This window comes from Hevea brasiliensis, chromosome 2 (genome assembly GCF_030052815.1).
Source record: "Hevea brasiliensis isolate MT/VB/25A 57/8 chromosome 2, ASM3005281v1, whole genome shotgun sequence".
Lineage (NCBI taxonomy): Eukaryota > Viridiplantae > Streptophyta > Magnoliopsida > Malpighiales > Euphorbiaceae > Hevea > Hevea brasiliensis.
In genome coordinates, this window is record NC_079494.1 from 104,635,733 (window position 1) to 104,656,408 (window position 20,676).

The following is a 20,676-nucleotide window of genomic DNA, read 5'->3' on the forward strand; positions in this document are numbered from 1 at the left end:
TATTTTATAAATATTAAAAAAAGAATTATACATTTATAAAAATTTTAACGCATTATATTACTTGAGTATTTGTATATAAAATTTATTAAATATAACTTAATAATTATTAAAGTTTTATTTTAAATAATTAAAATTTAATTAATTATATTATTTATATTAATAAGTATTATATTTAATTAATTTATATATTTAATTAATTTTTAATAACTCATTGGTCGGACAATTGACTTTCTAATTAAGCCACTAACTTATTTACTGGTTACTTTATCGGGTCAACCTCTAGGCTATTATCACTAATAAACCACTAATGGAGTGATCATCAATTATTTCAAACCCAAATTTAGCGAGTTATGTATTGATTTGGGCTCGATTTCGAACCACCCCTTCGCCCGGTCTAGGGGCAAATGAGGAAGAAAAAGTAATGATGGTCGGAGATTTTCACGCAGAAGGAAAGCAAAAAAGACAAGGCAAGGCATAGTTTGGATGCTGCAAACTGAGAGTAAGTTGTTTGTTATTGTAGTATCTACTAAATCCACATTCAATGGGATCCTCAAAAGTCCCTCTGAATCATAACCGTCCAATTTCACCACCGAAGGGTTCTCACTTGACTACACGTGCTGCCCATCTTTTTTTTCCTTTTTAATGTTTTGCTTCCATGCATGAAATTCTCCTCCTACTACAGCACAATAACAAAGAGAAAGAGTCATGTTTTGCTTTGATTCTTCTTTATAGAACCCCTTCATCACCATCATTAGCGACCCATCATCATCCTCTTCAAAAGCTTTGATTTTCTCCGCTATGAGAATTGCCTGTTAATTTCTTTTTCATCTTTTCTTGTTTTAGCTTTCAAGAGAGGCTAAATGTGTGTGTACTTGAGAAATGGGATTTGAAGGGCCTCTTTTGGTTGTTCTGATCTTGTACTTTACAAAAACTGTCACATCTCTCAACGCTTTTGATTCTTCTGATCAATCAGTAGTGACAAAGAAAATAAACTTCGTGATCTGTTGTCTCTGTTTCTCGATCTGAATTTTATTTTTGCTGCTGCTTTCTCTGCTTAGTATGATTTTGGGTCTTCTTTCAATCATGAAAAATGCTGCATCTTTGAAGGCTTCAGGTAAGGTATGAGTTACTGATCTGCCATCCTTCACTGGGTATTTTTGATTTTGTGCAATCAGATCAATCATGGAAGCAAATCCGAAGAAAAAATTGTTCATCTGTAAGTTTTGTAACAAGAGGTATCCTTGTGGCAAGTCTTTGGGTGGTCATATTAGGATCCATCTGAATGGGAATGGGAATTCAATTGATATAGAAGAAGATGACGTCAAGCTCAACTCAATCAAGTCTTTTGCTGCTGTCGATGGAAGCAACAGCAAGAGGGACTCTGAGCCTGAAGCGGGTGCCCAATCTGGTTATGGTCTTAGAGAGAACCCCAAGAAGACTAGGAGGTTTTTGCTGGATTCAAAAAACAGTAGTTTTCTGCAAGAAAAGGTGTGCAAGGAATGTGGTAAAGGGTTTCAATCATTGAAAGCTCTCTGTGGTCACATGGCTTGTCACTCTAAGAATAGCTTTGAAGATCACTCAGAGCCTACTGAGAAGCTCAAAGATCAAGTTATGGATAGCCAATCTGATACTGAGACATCGACTCCTAGTAAGCGAAAGAGATCCAAAAGGATGAGGTACAAGACTATTGGTGTTTACTCTTCTTCAATTTTTTTGGCCAATGGTTCTATGTCTTCTGCTTCTGATATAGAGCAAGAGCAAGAAGAAGTTGCTATGTGTTTGATGATGTTGTCTAAGGATTCTGGTTTTAAAGGTTGTTTTAGTTCGATTGCAGATTCCTCAGATAACAATTCTGCGGTTTTAGAGACCAAATCATCGTCTCCCAAAATGAAAATTAGTGTAAAGAATGGGGTTAGTTGTGTGTATGATGATGATAGGATTTTGGAGATGAAGAAAGCAAAGCAACAGGAAATGTTGTCAATTGAAAATGATCACTCTGACAATTCTGATTCTGGGTATTTTAGAAATGGACCCAAAAGAGTTGAATCTGATATTTCTGTTCATAGATTTACTGGGAACGATGAATTCAAGAAGCATAAAGTGGAATTTGAGTCTAGATTTGGAGAGGACTTCGATCCTGAATTGGGGAAGAGATTAAGCAGGTTTAGGCGAATTAAAATGGAATTGCGGAAGGATCTTACTGAGGAAGACAGATATGATGAAGCTGATAGAGCTCCACTGAAGTATGATTCAAGAAAGAGAGGCAAGAACGAATCTTACCATACTGAATTTCTTAGCAGCAATGCTTCAAAGACAGCAGGAGGACACAGGACCAACCATAAAAAGACTACCATTTGTAGTGACAGAGTTTATGGGAGTGGTGAGAACAGCATAGATAGTAACTGTGTTCCTAATCCATTGCCTAGTGGTAGCATTAGCAGTAAGAAAATCAAATCTTGCAGTGGGAAAAACCCAATTAAGCATAATTTGTCTGGAAGTTCAGAGAAAAAATTGGGTTTCAGAAAAGTCAAAGTACATGAATGCCCATTTTGCTTTAAGGTTTTCCGGTCAGGTCAAGCTTTAGGTGGTCACAAGAGGTCCCATTTCGTTGGAGGTGCTGAGGATAGAACTGTGGTGATTAACCAAGAAGTGCCTAAGATATCGATGCCTGGATTAATTGATCTCAATCTTCCAGCTCCAATGGAAGAAGATTCAAATGGGTATTATATTCCAACATGGTAATTCTCGAATTTCTGCAAGTGGGTAAGCCTAACAGAAATCGGTTTTCGATGAAGATTCCAGGGAAGATAAAAGTGTAAAGGCAGGTTGGTGAATGTTTTTAGTTGTTTTGCTTCAGATTCAAGGATGTCTTACAGAGGTAACGTTTCATTTGTTGCTTAAGAAATGGAAGAAGCATCATCTTTTTTTTTTTTTTTGGAGGCCCTTAAATTCGTAGACCCTTTTGCTTTGGTGAACATAGATATAATATTTTTGAATACCAAGTTTCTTTCTTTGCTGTTATTCCTGATTGTATGCTACTTGATTTCTTCATTTTAATTTTTTTTTATATATGGGTAATGCAACCATTAACTTTTGAGTTCAAGATCTCATCATCATCTTTTGAGGGAAGAGAAAACAGGTGGTGTGTGTGTGGATGATCATTTAGGAAGCAAAGATCAAGTACCAACAGGCAAACATTGTCCCACCAACTGAAATTGAAGCCTCAATAACTCCAAATTTACAAGTAATTGAATTGTGGATGATGTAGTGTACAGATCCTAATAGAATCACGGACCACCTGCTTTGCTTTATGGGAAGAAGCTAAAAAAGTGCCATTTTTAAAGGTTGGGTGAGAAGTTTCCTTTTCAATTTACAAGCTTAAGCACTGTGTTTTCGCATTCCCATTTGCACATTTTTTTTGTTTTTTATCCCTTTCTTCGTGCATTCATTTCTTGGGAAAGTTCATTTAAAAAAAGAAAAGAAATGGAGTCACCCTGGCTGTGGCTTGGGTAGGAATAAGGAGGAAAAAAAAGGGGAAAGAGGGGGGAGCGTTCAAGCCAAGCACCGTGCCTTGCACGCAAAATGCAAGCGTAGAAGAGGCTCGAAAGGACTCTCTCCTAGAAACGGCGTCGTTTTCTTCGAATTAGGTATTTCTGTTTGGATTTCCAATTTTCCATCCTTGCCTTGACATTGAAAGATATGTTGCGGAGTGGCTGGACTAATCTTCAGATTGAAGCTTGGATTTTTTTTTAATAATCATGAGGAGGAATCATAAAGTTTGATTGGATTCTTTTTTTTTTTGAACAGGTTGGATTCAGTTTTCATTATTTAAGAAGGTAAAAATTTTTGGGTTGAGGGTGGTTGTTTAGTGTATGTTGAAATTTTAGTTTAAATTTATTTTCTAGAAAATAAATTTATTTTAAATATTGTTAAAAAATAATTTAATTATTTTAAAATTTTTAAAATTAAAATATATTAAATTTAATATAAAATTATTTTTTAATTAAAATATTTTTCAACATAATTTTAAGATAAAATTATTATTTTATCTCTATATTTTAATAAAACTAAATACTATTTAGTCTTTACATTCTAATAAAATTAACTACGTATTCTCTATATTTTTTAAAATATATATATATATATATTATTTAGTTTAGGTATTTTTCTTCTGTGAATGAATTTTAACGTCAGTTATTATTTTAGTCAAACTAAGTAGTTGATATTTGTATCTTAAAAAACACTACTATTTGATATATTTATTTTAGTAAAAGTAATTAATTAGTCTTTATATTTTAAAAAATTATTCGTGAATAAAAATGAAAATTTTATTATGTGGAGGTTAAATATGAATTTATATATATTTTCTTAAATTATTTAAGTATTTTCATTCAATTCCCTATGTATTATTTGTGTTCTCTATCAGAGAAAAATTTTGTGGATTATTGTTTTTATTACTTGGAGATTTAGGAGAACTGATTAATCTTTTTGCATAGACAACTTGTATAATTTTCTATCAAAAGATGAAAAACAGAGAGAACAAGGGGGAGAATGGGTGCGGATGTAGAGAGAAAAAACATGGGGAGAGAGAAAAGAGAGGAGGTAAGAGAGAAAAAAAGAAGAAAATGGTCAAGAAAATTTAGGTATAAAAAAATAAATATATGACTAAAAAGTTAACGGAATCAAATTACAATAGTAATATTTTTCAAAATATATGGATCAACTAATTAACTTCACTAAGATAAATGGACTAAATAGTAATTTGATTGATATTAAAATCTATTTATTAATGGAAAATTTGATAAAGGACTAAATAATATATTTTTAAAATATAAAAATATAATAATTAATTTTATTAAAATGTAAAGACTAAATAATAATTTTCTTCTCTTTAATTTTAAATAATAATATCAAACATTCTTTTTTTTTAGTAGACAAAAGAAGAGAAAAAGCTCACAAAGCATAAAAACTAAGAACATAACCAACCCTACTATTGTTGTCACGATCCAATCTATGGGTCGGACCGGCACTAGGACCTGGGCCAGTCTAAAACCCTCGAGACCTGTGGTAAGCCTAACTATTCATTAACCCAATCTTAAGGCCCATATTGAGCCCAATTTCAAGAAATCAATCGGATAGAGTCTGGTCATAACATAGACTATCTAACGGGAAGTTTTTGACTCACTCGACCTGTAAGCACAATATATATAATAATTTGGGGAGCTCAGCTCACCCTCCACATACTCATAACAATACTATTTCAAATGGGAGCTTAGCTCCCTCATTCAACCCAATAACCATCCATACATACTCATATATCATACTTACAATTCCAGTTAATACATACATAACATATCCAAATGAATACATCACTAATAATAATAATAATACATGCGGAGTTCTAGAACTGAATAAAAGGACAAAATACATTTAAATGCCGATAGTAGACTTGCGAAGAAGAGAGCAGGTTAAACTCAATAAAGGACCTCTTGTATCCTGGAAAAATAGGTGAACAGGAGTGAGCGCTTGACTCAAAGAGTAAAATATCGATTTTAAGTACAATTTTTATAGCTATCTAAAGCTAATGCATCCTAAAGAGTGGAATGCAACACCTTCATAGTTTTCATACAAATTACATCATAAACAACAAAAAGGGTAATTTGGAACACTCACACACCCATATAATATTCAAACAGTACATATATGGGAACTGATTCCCTATACAGCTCTCTTAATCCAACCTCTGCCAACTAGTACATCTCAAGCCGGACTTTCGCTTAATAGAACAAATGTGGGGGCTAGTGAGATCATCTCGAGTCGTGCCTACCCCGACTTATCCATAACAGAATTGGGTCCCAACAAGTCAAACTCCAGCAGCGTTTACCCGTCTTGTCCATATCCAATATTATACACCACACGCATGCCAACACACGCACACTACTCCAAATTACCATAAAATAACATCCATAATATTTCATCAAATAAAAATGCAATATAAAATGTGACTAGTATTTAACTACATAAATATATATTTATAAGTGATGCATGGGCATGCCTGAACATATATAATAATATTGAAATTATAATTAAAATCAATATTTTACTCATAGGCATAAACCGAGGTCACTGTGGTGGCTGAGTAGAGGAAGAAGGCTGTCCCGACTCACCTGACAATTACATTATAATTATTTAATATAATTAACTCAATATAAGCTTAAAAAGAATCAAAGATACCCTAAGTTGTGCCAAAAATCTGGTAGAGTAACCCCTATACTTAGAACCCACCCAACCTACAAAAATGCTTAAAAATACACTTCTGTATCCATAAGTCATACAATCATATTTCAATCATATCACATGACCCCTCATGGGTCCATCCAAACAGTCAAAAACTAAAATTTTAGAAATTTATAATTTAGTCCCTACAACTAACCGTTTTTGTAAAAACTACCCAAATGAGCTCTAAAAATTCTGAAATTTTGCCCTGCAGACCTTAGCAATATTACTAAACTAATACAAAAGGAATTATAATTTTCTAGCCACCCACGAATATTTTATAGATTATTAATCTAAACCCGAAACTAAATAATTAAGGAAACTTAGGATTTAGGCTTACCTACGCCAATTCTAATACTAAAAATATATCCGAGACATCTGAAAATAGTGGGGTAGCCTATAATCTCTTGACCCAGTTTTGAAGTAGCTTCGGCCGCCTATCTGTTCGACCTAAAATTGCAAACCTGATTAATAGTCGAATTTCTGCGAATCGAATATACTTACGTGAAGCCCATAACACGAGGGTAAGTACAAAATTTTTACAAAATTTATTAAGCTCATTTACTACTCAGAAAAATACTGCAAAGTTTCATGGGACTCACCGAAAAATAGTATAAAAAAATTTTGAAATGGGTATTGCTGCGAAGCTCTCATTGAAGGAGCACTTCGGTACTCTCAGAATTTTCATGAGGTTCACAGTTTGTGAGAAATCTAGCCGAAAAGTCAAAATAGGCTAAAACTTCTGAAACTTGATTCGCACAAATTAGGAAACGATATTGCGCAAATATGGTATCTATACGATGCCCATGAGGAGAGGAACATTTTGATACCAAGAGCGCTAAAAACGGTAATCGGAGGAAGAAGTTATGGCTAGAAAATGAAAAGAAAGAAAAGAAAAAGAGAGAGAGAGAGAGAGAGAGAGAGAGAGAGAGAGAGTTGGGGGGGGGGGGACGCACGTATGCAGACAGCTTTAAAGTTGTCTTTTTTTTTTCTTTTATTATTTTATTTTTATTTATTATTATTATTTTAATTATCATACTTTATTTTAAATTCAATTCAAATAAATCCGATAATATTAATAACATAATAGTTTTTTTTATTTTATTTGTAATTTAAAAATTCAGATTGTTACATTCTTCGCCCCTTAAGAAAAATTCATTCTCGAATTTTCGAATAAACAAGGGATAAAGAAAGAAGGCTATTGGGATAGGTGCGAGCATTTACTCCTCCAGCTAAGCAAAGATGGTTAAAACGCTTTATTCTCCAAACTCTTTGTATACTATAGATCAAAAACTCTTTGTATACTATAGATCACATTCCTCTGCTCTCTGATTTTTACTGTAGTGTCCTAACTATCATCATCTCCTACTAGAGATGCTCTTATCTCTTAACTATTCGTTGATCATTTTTCTGACATCTCAAGTATTCACTATACCTCTTTGTACTTAACTTGATGTTTCATAACTTCAATCAATCTTGGCGCTTAATACTCTTTCATCGCGCCTCAACATGTCTCTTAGTGGCTTTAGTCCTCATTCCTCTGTTTCAACAATCTCTACTTCCGAAAGACATAACTTATGTTCCTTATCCTATAGTATCCTATGAGATGCTTTCCTGTAGCACCTGTCATATGCATCTCATTTGAAATTTCTACTTGTTCTATGACCTCAATGGTCAATACCTATGCATCTTCTTACTCCCATGATACTTTGAATTTCCAATCTCCTTTGTGTCATTACTAAGGTCCTTAGACCAACTTCTGTCTATCTTATGCAACTAGTCATGAAGAGTTCCATCGAAATGCCAAGTGTACCTACACCATCTATGCTTCTTCTGCACTCTGATATGGCATCCTGCAGCACTAGCCTTTGCTCCCCTTTATTACCAATCTCTGCGGTGTAAGGAGTTGACTCATATTGTCTATTTTACAATGTCTCATGAAACACCCTTCTGAAATAACTAATTTTGCATGCACCTTACCCAAGATCATTGCTAATTCTGTTGGCCATTAAAGCTTTAGCTAAATCCTCCCATACTAAAAACATTTTTACCTTCCTAATTCCATGATACTGCAAGCTTCTAACTTACTTTGTGTCACCAAAGAGTTTCTTGTAACAATTTCTACTTATCTTAAGTAATTAGTTGTGTAGAGTTCCACCCAGTCAACACTACTTATCATAGCCTACTCATTTCCTGAAAAGAGAGTTCCTTGACCTCTGCTTAAAACTTCTTACTATCTGACGTGCTTTCGGACACATTGGTACTTAAATCTAGGCTCCATTATTTGTTTAGTTTATCATCTCACCATAACTTATTTTAAACATCTCTCAGTGTGTCCCTAGCATACTTGTTCCTTCTTATTCTCATCATTGTAACCAACTTTACCTAGCTTTTCTCCTATCCTTTAGATCTTATCTACTTCCTTTTGCTGTTTCTGCTATTGTTGATATATTTCCAACCTACTGTACTTATTCTTTAACCTTTGTCCTCTCTCACCCTTATACCTTTTCCTCCAAGAATGTCCATTCCATCATCAACTTTAATCTACTTTTTATTTCTTAGTCCTATCTTGATTACTAGTTCCATCACTTCCGGAATTCTAACCTTACGATTGGCTCCTACCAGCATATCCTTCACATTATGTAACACCTGTGATTGTCCATAGAAAATTCTTCTTGTATCTTCTTTTCCAACTTGACCATCAGAAGTTATCATTCTCTACCACCCTTTATAGGAAATCGCTCATCATGGTTAGATAGGAGCCCTCGAAACTATAAGTTCCCTCTGAACTAACTTAGCTATGGGAAATGTGTGCTATGCCATAATTTCAGACAATATACTTCACATGTCCATTCTCCTTAATATAACCACATATACTACCCATAGCTCTTCAAACTTCAGCCTCAAATTTACCCATCAGCAATAATTTCATCCACTGTAACTCATCCACAAATAGTACTTCCTCCAGCTTATAGTTCATAAGGGTTGCAAGCCCTGATAACTAACTCGATTTAACTCCTATCACTACTCTGATCGTCCTTCCATACTTAACATTAGATACATACTTAACGTCATTTCCTTTTAAGGAGAATGTGTACAGACTGGTGCCTACCAAATTCTTAAATACTGGATCGCCTCCACACAATTTTCCTTACTTATTTAGTCTTTTTCTTGAAATTTCATCATCTCTTTTTTATAAGATATCGACCGCAACCATCCTTCTATTGTACCATCAATTAGCTGACATATCTTCTTAAGATTTACTATATCTACTTATACTCTATTTTTATCCTTTTTGCCCACCCTCGCTCCTTGGCATTCCTATATTTTATTGTATTCTAGAAGATACCTCTCACTAGCAGACTCTTCCAGAATTGATTCCAATCATACTTCCTACTATAACTCTTATCCTTGTATTTCTCAGTGACTTGTGACTACCACTCATACATATCTCTTCCTACTCTATCTCTTACTGTCGTTCTGTTACTTATTTTCATTCATGTTTCCTTACAAAGTGACCTTATTGATCATACTGAAAATGCTTACCTAGCCCTTGATCGCAGACTCTATAACTGCTATCTCACCATCTCTACTCAGGTCCTAAGCCTATGTGCCATTTTCCACCATTCTTTTTGTTCGTCATGCCTATTTGAACCATTTAGTTTACTTTTATTTAACTTACCACTTATTAATTCATTCCTTTGCCTGACAGGACAGTTCAAGACACCATTGCACATCCTATAACTTTTGCCTGCTCTGGTTGCATACCTCAACTAACTTTCCTCACACTGTTAGAAGTTTAAATGGATCTTATTCCAGTGCAACCTACTCCATCTTGTGAATAGGAATGGATAGAGTTTGATCCATATCCTGCAACTTTGAACTCCATGTTTTGGCTCCTGACCTTGCTCGAACTATAACCTACTCTAAGTCCTACACTTCTGGATCCTATATCTTGACAACTATCCTCACTCATGTAATCTCGTTGTGGCTTTCTAATATTGCTTTTCAGTTCATCCTATTTACCCTACCCAAGATGACACTTTATGTACTTTATATTTCACTTTGATCTTCCTAACCTTGTCTTATTCTTGGTTTTTCAATTTGCTCTTTAAGTCATCTCTTTTATCTTGCCCAAAATAAAACCTTGATTACTTTATTCCCTAGTTCCATTCTTCCTCTTGACCTAACAGCTATGCTAGATAACTGTAATTTTTAGTGTCTCTGCCAGGTCATCTTCACCTTTCTACTACTCAGAATTGGTCTTTCGATTACTTTAATTAGCACTTTCACTACCATTCAAATTTCTCTTTTTTTACCTCTGAAACCAATTATCCAAATTTTCATTTCCATATTTTCTTTCATCTACTGATATTCTATGACTTATTTTCATTGACTTCCAGTCATTGTCCCTTTCTCACTTAACTACAACTACCTCTAATACTTTTAGGAGGAAATCTATAGGGATTCTATTTTCTTATATCCACTCAATTAGTTAAAACTTGTGGTACTAGGTACTATAACCTGTCATTCAATTCACTAGCTCTTCATCCATCATGATCCAATCAAGTATGGTCCTTACAGTGAAACTTATACCCTCTTCAGGATACTTGAGCCAACTACTCTCTATCACACTCTATAGTCCCATATGGAGCACTTCCTTAGGTTACCATCACTAGTAGTAATCTCCTATCTTTCCTAACAGTATAAGATCATACCCTACATCATAACTGACTGTAACAGGGCCACTGCATCTGCCTCCTTACTCAAAACCATGTCAGATCATTTACTCTCTTATCATACCATAACTTTTTAAATTATCATTTCACAGGCTATAAAATTTATTCTTAGCCTCTAGTATTCTCTAGGTAGTAAGGTTGTACTTTGCATCTTGCTGACACACGAGGGATACATTATTCTTACTAAGCTTTAGGCAAAACGTCTCTTGTCATGGTAAGACTATCCAAGACCCCATATTGGAGGCCAAATGATCCCACTAAGTAGGTGTTATCATTATACTGCAACCATAGTAAAAAAATTCTATTCTCGTGCCACTTATGCTATAACTCTGCACTCAAGTTAAGATAACTGAGTCACAAACTTTAGTTATCACCCAACTGCGATCTTTGATGTTCTATCTCTAGGGTCTTGAACCCCAACTAGGCATTTTCCTAACTCCTCTGTAGAAATAAAACTCTGTCTTGACATAATTGTACAAAAACAGAGGTTGTTTACAAACACCCTAATCATGGTGCACTATGTGAAAGCACGTAGCTCTACACAATAATCCTATGTCAGTACTGTAATCTACAATTTACAGCACAAACATTGAGAATGTTATATAGTTACTATGGTACATCCCACATACCAGATTTTTTGAACCTCTTATCTCTTTTGAACTCACTAATACTATACATTTACTCTGACGGGGCTATCCACTAAGAACTGCTAGCAGTGGTACCCTCGCTCCCATCTAAAGCAACTATATTACTAAAAATCACTTTTATGTCCTCATGCCTTGCACCAGATAGGCACGCCACTTAAACCCATACTAACAAAACATAGCATTTCTTGGAGTACATATCCTCATGGAAGACCTCAACATGTTTGCTAACTCTATTTCACATCTCTATGTACTCCACAAAAATCAAGACACTAACTGAAGCACTCTTATATTACTCGAGGTATAACATAGAAGCTAAAAACAAGGAGTTACAGAAGAAGATGAAATAGAATCCTATACTCCATATATGACAATTCTAAGTGCACACTTTCTCATGAATCTAAAGCCTAAGCTCTGATAGCATAATTGTCATAACCCAACCTATAGGTAGGACCGGCACTAGGACCTGGGCCAGCTTAAAGCCCCCGAGGTCCATAGTAAGCCTAACTATTCCTTAACCCAATCCTAAGGCCCATATTGAGCCCAATTTTAAGAAATTAATCGGACAGAGCCTGACCATAATATAGACCATCTAACGAGAAGTTTTTGACTTAACCGACCTGTAAGCACAATATATATAACAATTTGGGGAGCTCCACTCACCCTCCACATACTCATAACAATACTATTTCAAATGGAAGCTCAGTTGCCTCATTCAACCCAATAACCATCCATGCATACTCATATATCATGCTTACAATTCCAGTTAATACATACATAACAGATCCAAATGAATACATCATTAATAATGATAATACATGCAGAGTTTTAAAACTAAATAAAAGGATAAAATACAATTAAATGCCAATAGTAGACCTGCGAAGAAGAGAGCAGGTTAAACTTAATAAAAGACCTCTTGTATCCTGGAAAAGTAGTTGAACAGGAGTGAGCGTTCGACTCAGAGAGTAAAATATTGATTTTAAGTACAATTTCTATAGCTATTTAAAGCTAATGCATCCGAAAAAAGAGTGGAATGCAACACCTTCATAGTTTTCATACAAATCACATCATAAACAACAAAAAGGGTAATTTGGAGCACTCACACACCCATATAATATTTAAACATTACATATATGACAACTGATCCCCTATACAGCTCTCTTAATCCAACCTCTACCAGCAAGTACATCTCAAGCCGGACTTTCGCTTAATAGACCAAATGAGGGGGCCAGCGAGATCATCTCAAGTCGTGCCTACCCCTACTTATCCATAAAAGGATTGGATCCTAGCTAGTCAAGCTTCAGTTGTGTCTACCCGTCCTATCCATATCCAATATCACACACCACATGCACGCTAACACATACACGCTGCTCCAAATTATCATAAAACAACATCCATAACATTTCATCAAATAAAGATGCAATATAAAATGTGCCTAGTATTTAACTACATAAATATATATTTATAAGTGATGCATGGGTATGCCTGAACATATAATAATATTGAAATTATAATTAAAATCAATATTTTACTCACAAACGTAATTCGAGGTCACTTTGGTGGCTGGGTAGAGGAGGAAGGTTGTCCTGGCTCACCTGACAATTACAGTACAATTATTTAATATAATTGACTCAATACAAGCTTAAAAAGAATCAAAGACACCCTAAGTTGTGCCAAAAATCCGGCAGAGTTGTCCCTATTCCTAGGACCTACCCAACCTGCAAAAGGGCTCAAAAATACACTTTTATATCCACAACTCACACAACCATATCTCAATCACATCACATGGCCCCTCATGCGCCCATCCAAATAGTCAACAAGTACAATTTTAAAAATTTATAATTTAGTCCCTACAACTAACCCTTTTTGCAAAAACTACTCAAATAAGCTCTAAAAATTTTGAAATTTTACCTCGCGGTCTTTAGCAATATTACTAAGCTAATACAAAATGAATTATAATTTTCTAATTACCCATGAATATTTTATGGATTTTTAATCTAAACTCGAAACTAAATAATTAAGGAAATTTAGGGTTTGGGCTTACCTACGCCAATTTTGATACTGAAAACACATTTGAGATGTCTGAAAATGGTGGGGTAGCCTATAATCTTGACCCGATTCTGAAGTAGCTTTGGCTGCTTGTTTATCTGGCCTGAAAATGCAGACCCGATCGACAGTCAAATTTCTGTGAATTGAATGTACCTACATGAAGCCCATAACATAGGGGTTAGTACATAATTTTTACCGAATTTATTAAGCTCATTTAATACTCGAAAAAATACTGCGAAGTTTCGTGAGATCCACTAAAAAACGGTGTTGAAAATTTTTGAAATGGGTATTGTCGTAAAGCTCTCGTTCAGGGTAGCACTCTGGTACTCTTGGATTTTTCATGGGGTTCACGGTTTGTGAGAAATCTACCCTAAAAATCAAAATGGGTTAAAACTTCTGAAGTTTGATTCGCACAAACCAGGAAATGATATTGTGCAAACTTGGTATTTATACGATGCCCATGAGGAGAGGAACATTTTGATACCAAGAACGCTGAAAACGGTGATCGGAGGAAGAAGTTATGGCTAGAAAACAAAAAGGAAGAAAAGAAAATGAAAAGGAGAGAGAGAGAGAGTGTGTGTGTTGGGCAGACAGCTTTAAAGTTGTCTTTATTATTATTATTATTATTATTATTATTATTATTATTATCTTCCTTTATTTTCAATTCAATTCAAATAAATCCCATAATATTAATAATATAATATAATATTTTAAATTCAATTCAAATAAATCCCATAATATTAATAACATAATATATTCTTTTTATTTTATTTATAATTTAAAAATTCAGGTTGTTGCAAGTATCATGAATGAGCCAAGGAATAACTCCAGAAGGAGGCTGAGGAAGCTGCAAAACACCAATAGGAAGAGACATAGCCCAATTAGCAGTCAGCACTTTGGTTACCCTCCTTATACACATGTTAAGCTTTCACCACCCAATTTTGTCTCCACAATCTTTGAATAAGCTCAATCAAGCATTTGCAACTAACAGGAAGCATCACCTTCCCTTGAAGAATTTTAATAACATCCATGCTATCAGATTCAACAATCACATTAGTATACTCCTTCGCCCAGGCCATTTTAAGACCTTTATTGATCGCCCAAAGCTCAGCATGGATAATAGAACATTGACCTATATAACCTACAAACTCCCCACACCAAGCTCCTTTATCATCACGAAGCAAACCTCCTCCATAAGCTCGACTGCATCAACTTTAACCACATCATTTGAATTAAGCTTAATCCAACCACCAGGAGGAGCCCTCCAACAAACAACACACTCCTCTTTCTCATTTGAGCTCATCTGCACTTTAACCATAGCTTCCTTAGACAATATCATCTATATGCCCCTTCACCTCAAACCAAAATCTATCTCTATTAACATTATCATTTGCAAACAACACATTGTTTCTTCTATACCACAAATTCTGACACACCACCCTAAAAACCACTCTCCATTCAACATTAAATCTCCCTACCAAATATTTATTAGAAAGGTTCATCTCCATCTAGTTTTGTAAAGAGATCAAACCATTCATGAAAACTCTAAACTGATTTGAACTCTTCACAAAATTATAATCCGTGTAAACATGAATAATCGATTCATCATAACCCACACACAAATCACATGCAGCAGAATCACTTAAATGTCTCTTTTTTCTCTCTAAATTAATTCACAATTTCCCTGCTGCCATAAGCCAAAGAAATGTTCTAACCCTTTGTGGGCCATTCCACTTCCAAATTTCTATCCAAATCTTACTACCCCATAGGATTGTCTTCTTTTTATGAGCAAATGATAAGTAGATTTTATCAAAAACACTCCTAAGGGAGTGCCCCCCCAACAAATGAAATCTTCGCCCAACTCCTCACTCGGAGGAGGTATTGCAGCAATCCATAATAGAGCATCTTGAGACAAAACATTCTGAAACATAATTCATTTCCAACTATTATTCCTATCAACATAATCCACAACCCTCTCTTCCACCCAATCAACAAGTGTAGGATTTGAGCAACAATCAATCAACTTTAAACCATTTGGCAACCACACATCCAACTAAAATCTGACTCTCTTACCATCCCCCACCGCCCAAACTAACCCTTTCTCCATATGCTTGCAAACCTCATTCACATTCCAACACAAAAAAGAACCGCTTTTCATCCTACCCAAATCAGGAACAAAGCTATTCCCCATTTTATACTTGGCATAAAACACCCTCAGCCATAAAAGCATCTCTCTTACACATTAACCCCAACACAACTTCTTAACAAAAGCTTTATTAAAATTCCTCAAATCTTTTAACCCCAAACCACCATTCTCTTTAGGCCTACACAATTTTTCGCACGAAACTAAATGAATTTTCCTTTTCTCTCCCATATCTCCCTAAATGAAATTACGACACAACTTATCAATTTCATCATACTCTGCCATGGGTATCTTTATGGTTTGCATTGCAAAAATAGGCATAACTCCCAAAATGGACTTGATAAGGTTTCAACATAGCTGGATATTTTACTGTGTTTTGTTGTAGTCAATAACTGTTAATATTGTTCCTAGTCATACATATTTTTAAATTCAAAACTCCTAACTTATAGCAACAACTAAACCTATAACTTGTATTTATCTCTGTAACTCAAGTTCTGATTAAGTGCGAATATCAATTCAGCTAAAACACTTTTTCCACATGGTATCAGAGCCTAACGAGGTTGAAATACCCTAGCTCGTTCATTTTTTTTTTCATTCACGCTATAACTCCTTCAAGTGACACCACCGTCCCAGAAACAAACCCAAACACTGTTCCTCCATCCTCTATCCCAGCCATACTTCCTAGCATGCATAATCAATTACCAATCAAGCTTAATTCCACAAATTATTTATTGTGGAAAACACAGCTGTTACCCATCCTCTGTGGTCATCGACTCAGAAGCCACGTTGATGGCATAGCATCTACTCCAACTACAACCATCAATGGAACTCCAAATCCATTGTATTCCGACTGGTACATCAAGGATCAGTTAGTCCTAAGCTGGATAATAAGCTCCATTTTCGAATCCATTGTCTCACAAATTGTTGGAGTTAAGACAACACATGAAGCTTGGCAGCGGTTTGCAACAACGTATGCTTCTGGTTCTCGAGCACAGGTTCAAACTCTCAAAACTGATCTCCATGATCTTCAAAAAGTTAATGTCGATATTGCCACATATATGGACCGTGCCAAACGAATTTATGACCAGCTGTTAGCCCTTGGTTCTATGATTCCTGAAGAAGATTTTGTAGATCACATAATGCGTGGCTTAGGCCCTGACTACCGTCCTTTCATAAGGAACATAGAGGCTCGGCTAACTCTAGTGTCCTTTGATCACCTATTCGGTCTATTACTCAATGATGAGCTTCAATTAAAAGCATCATCTTTGACAATTACACTAGTAGTTGTGGCTCATTTCTCTTCTCGTGGTTCCTCTCGTGGTTGAGGACGTGGAAGCCGTGCTAGTCATAGCAGCAATGGTCATGGAAGCAGAAGCCATCCTTCCTCCAATGGTAATGACTTAACCCCAATCTGCTACAACTGTGGTGGGTATGGACATACCTCCCCTCAATGTCCAAGCCCCAAATATACCTCCCAAAATCCAAAACCGACCAGCAATATGACTTCCAAATCTAAAACTTCCAACAAATCATGGGTAGTGGACATCGGTGCAACTCACCATTTAACTCCAGAAGAAGAAAACATTGGTCTTCATTCAGAATATTCTGGCACTGAGGAAGTTCAGCTTAGAAATGGTAAAAGCCTTCCAATCTCTCATATTGGGTCTATAAATCTTCCTCTTAGTTCTCGTTCTTACTTTCTTCATAATGTGTTTCTTGTTCCTTTTGCTTGTTCAAACTTATTATCTGTGCATGAATTCTCTCACACTAATCAAGTCTCATTGGTATTTTTTCCTAATTATTTTTTTATTAAGGATATGCAGAAGGGTCAGACTCTCCATAAGGGTACAGTTCAAGATCGGCTCTACCAACTCTCCTCATCCACCTTCAATTACCCACAAGTCCATTTGGTGTCCTTAACAACTTGGCATGCTCGCCTTGGGCATGCAAATTCTCACATAGTGAATAAAGTGTTGTTTAATAATAATTTGTCTATTTTGAATAAATTGTTCAATTTTAGTTGTAAATCTTGTTCTGTGAGTAAATCTCACAAACTACCATTTATTAAATCTTCTTATGTTGCTAATGCACCTTTGGAACTTATTTGTTTGGATTTATGGGGTCCTTTGCCTGTTACAACTATTGATGGTTTCCGCTATTATGTCAATTTTTTTTTACCATTTCACAAAATATACCTGGATATACTTTCTAAAACATAAATCTGAGGTCTACAATTGCTTCGTTAAATTCCGTGTTATAGTTATAAAATTCTTTGACAGGCCAATTAAACAATTCCAAGCTGATTGGGGAGGGGAGTTTCAGGCACTTCAACCATAGTTAGCACAAAATTCCATAATTCATCGAAGCTCCTGTCCTCACACTCCCGAACAAAATGGGTGTTCAGAACGGAAGCATCGCCACATTACTGAAACTGGAAGAGCATTTCTTTTTCATGCGTCAGTACCACACAAATATTGGGACCATGCATTTGCCTCTGCTGTTTATGTCATAAACCCTCCCCACTCCTAATCTTAATTTTCGATCACCATTTGAAGTTATCTTCAATAAACAACCAGAATATAATTGTCTTTGAGTCTTTGGTTGTCTTTGCTACCCATGGCTTCGACCATATAATAAGAGTAAATTAGACCCGCGTTCTACCAAATGTGTAGTTTTGGGATATATTACTCTTTACAAAGGCTACAAATGTTTTGATATTTCCTCTCACAAATTTTATTATTCACGATATGTTTTGTTTGATGAACAGGTCTTCCCCTTCAAATCGATTGGTGAGTCTACTTTCCAAAATCCACATACCCATACCGTGCCAATTCTCTCCATTTCCAAACCACATTCAACACCTCAACCGGCACTAGTCGAATGACCAGTTTTCCATTTACCTTCAGCACAAGCACCTAACAATTGCCCCCCTGCTATTGCCGCTCTGACCACTGCTCCTATCGTCCATGACTCTATGCTAGCACTACTAGCAATTTCCAATGCACCATCAACGTTACAACAGTGCAACCCAATTTAGCCACGAAACCAACATTAATGACTGCCATGTCTACTCAGCCAATGCTGACACGCTCCAAAAATGGTAATTCTAAACTAAAAATTTATCAAGTTAGTGCTACTGATGTTGTTGCCCCATCTACTTACACAGAGGCAGCCAAGCACGAGGTGTGGCGCCATGCTATGGAAGAAGAAATTGATGCTATATTGGCCAATGGCGCAGGAATCTCGTTCACCGGTCTAAAGCTTCCAACATAATTGGGTGTAAATGGATCTTTAGAATAAAAACTAAACTTGATGGACGAGTGGAGCGTTACAAAGCATGCCTTGTTGCCAAAGGCTTTCATCAAAGACCTGGCATTGACTACGTGGAAACATTCAGTCCAATAATCAAACCAGCAACAATTCGTCTAGTCCTTTCCCTTGCAGTCACCTTTGGTTGGTCAATTAATCAATTGGATGTGTCAAATGTCTTCCTCCATGGTACTTTAGATGAACCCGTGTTTATGCAATAACCTCCTGGATTTGTAGATCCTCAATACCCAAATCACGTGTGTGCCCTTAAAAAATCCTTAAATGGTCTTAAACAAGCCCTTCGGGCTTGGTATCATTGCTTGACTGCTGCCTTATGTGCTTTTGGATTTAAGGGATCAAAAGCTGATACGTCTCTTTACTATTATCACCATGGAGCTGATAATGCCTATTGTCTCTTGTATGTAGATGATCTCATATTAACAGGCTCCAGTAAACGGCTAATTGAACACATAGTTTCTCAACTTGGTGCTAAGGTGGCCTTAAAGAATTTGGGAGGTCTATCTTATTTTCTTGGCGTACAAGTCTCTTCCATTAATGGTTGTCTTCAACTTTGTTAAGAAAACTACATCAATAACCTTTTGAGATGAACCAATATGCATGAAGCCACACCAGTTGCTACTCCTTCTTGCCCATGCACGGTCTTGAAAAGTGACTCCTCCAACACTTTTAAAGATCCTACTCTTTTTAGGCAAGTTGTGGGTAGTCTTCAATATCTAGCTCTCATTCAACAGGATGTGACCATGGCAGTAAACAAAGTTGCTTAATTTATGCATTCTCCATCTGTTGATCATTTGCAAGCTGTAAAGCATATTTTACGCTATCTCCGTGGTACTAATACACATGGCATTTCTATTCGGTCCTATTCTAATCCACAACTTACTGTTTATTCAGATGCTGATTGGGGTGGCAATCTTGATGATAGGAAAAGTACCATGGGTTATGCTATTTTTCATGGTCATAATCTCATTTCTTGGTGTTCTAAAAAGCAACAAATTGTTGCAAGGTCAAGTACTGATTCGGCACAACTACATCAGAAATTACTTGGCTTCAATCTTTGCTCAAGGAATTACACATTCGATTACCTCAACCTCCTCGTTTATGGTGTGACAACATATCAGCAACCTATCTTGCGGCAAACCCGGTGTTCCACTCCAGGTCCAAGCATCTTGAGTTGGACTTCCACTTTGTGCGTGACTTAGTTCGCCATAAATGGTTCCATGTGTGCTACATTACTACTACTGATCAGCTGGCTGACATGCTTACCAAACCATTGTCCAAACGCCGTTTCTTGCATCTTAGAGACAAACTGACGGTAGTTCCCACCATCAGTTTGAGGGGGGCTGATAAGGCTTCAACGTAGCTGGTTATTTTATTGTGTTCTGTTGTAGTCAATAACTGTTAATATTGTTCCTAGTCATACGTATTTTTAAATTCAAAACTCCTAACTTATAACAACAACTAAACCTATAACTTGTATTTATCTCTGTAACTCAAG

General features: G+C 35.9%; 1 protein-coding gene across 1 annotated transcript; it reads left to right on the plus strand.

Annotated features, from left to right (window-relative positions):
* Nucleotides 1-486: 486 nt before the first annotated feature.
* Nucleotides 487-3,097, plus strand: LOC110635330 (uncharacterized). Its single transcript, XM_058137194.1, has one exon. The coding sequence runs from the start codon at nucleotides 1,183-1,185 to the stop codon at nucleotides 2,740-2,742; it is 1,560 nt and encodes a 519-aa protein (XP_057993177.1). The 5' UTR covers nucleotides 487-1,182; the 3' UTR covers nucleotides 2,743-3,097.
* Nucleotides 3,098-20,676: the final 17,579 nt, after the last annotated feature.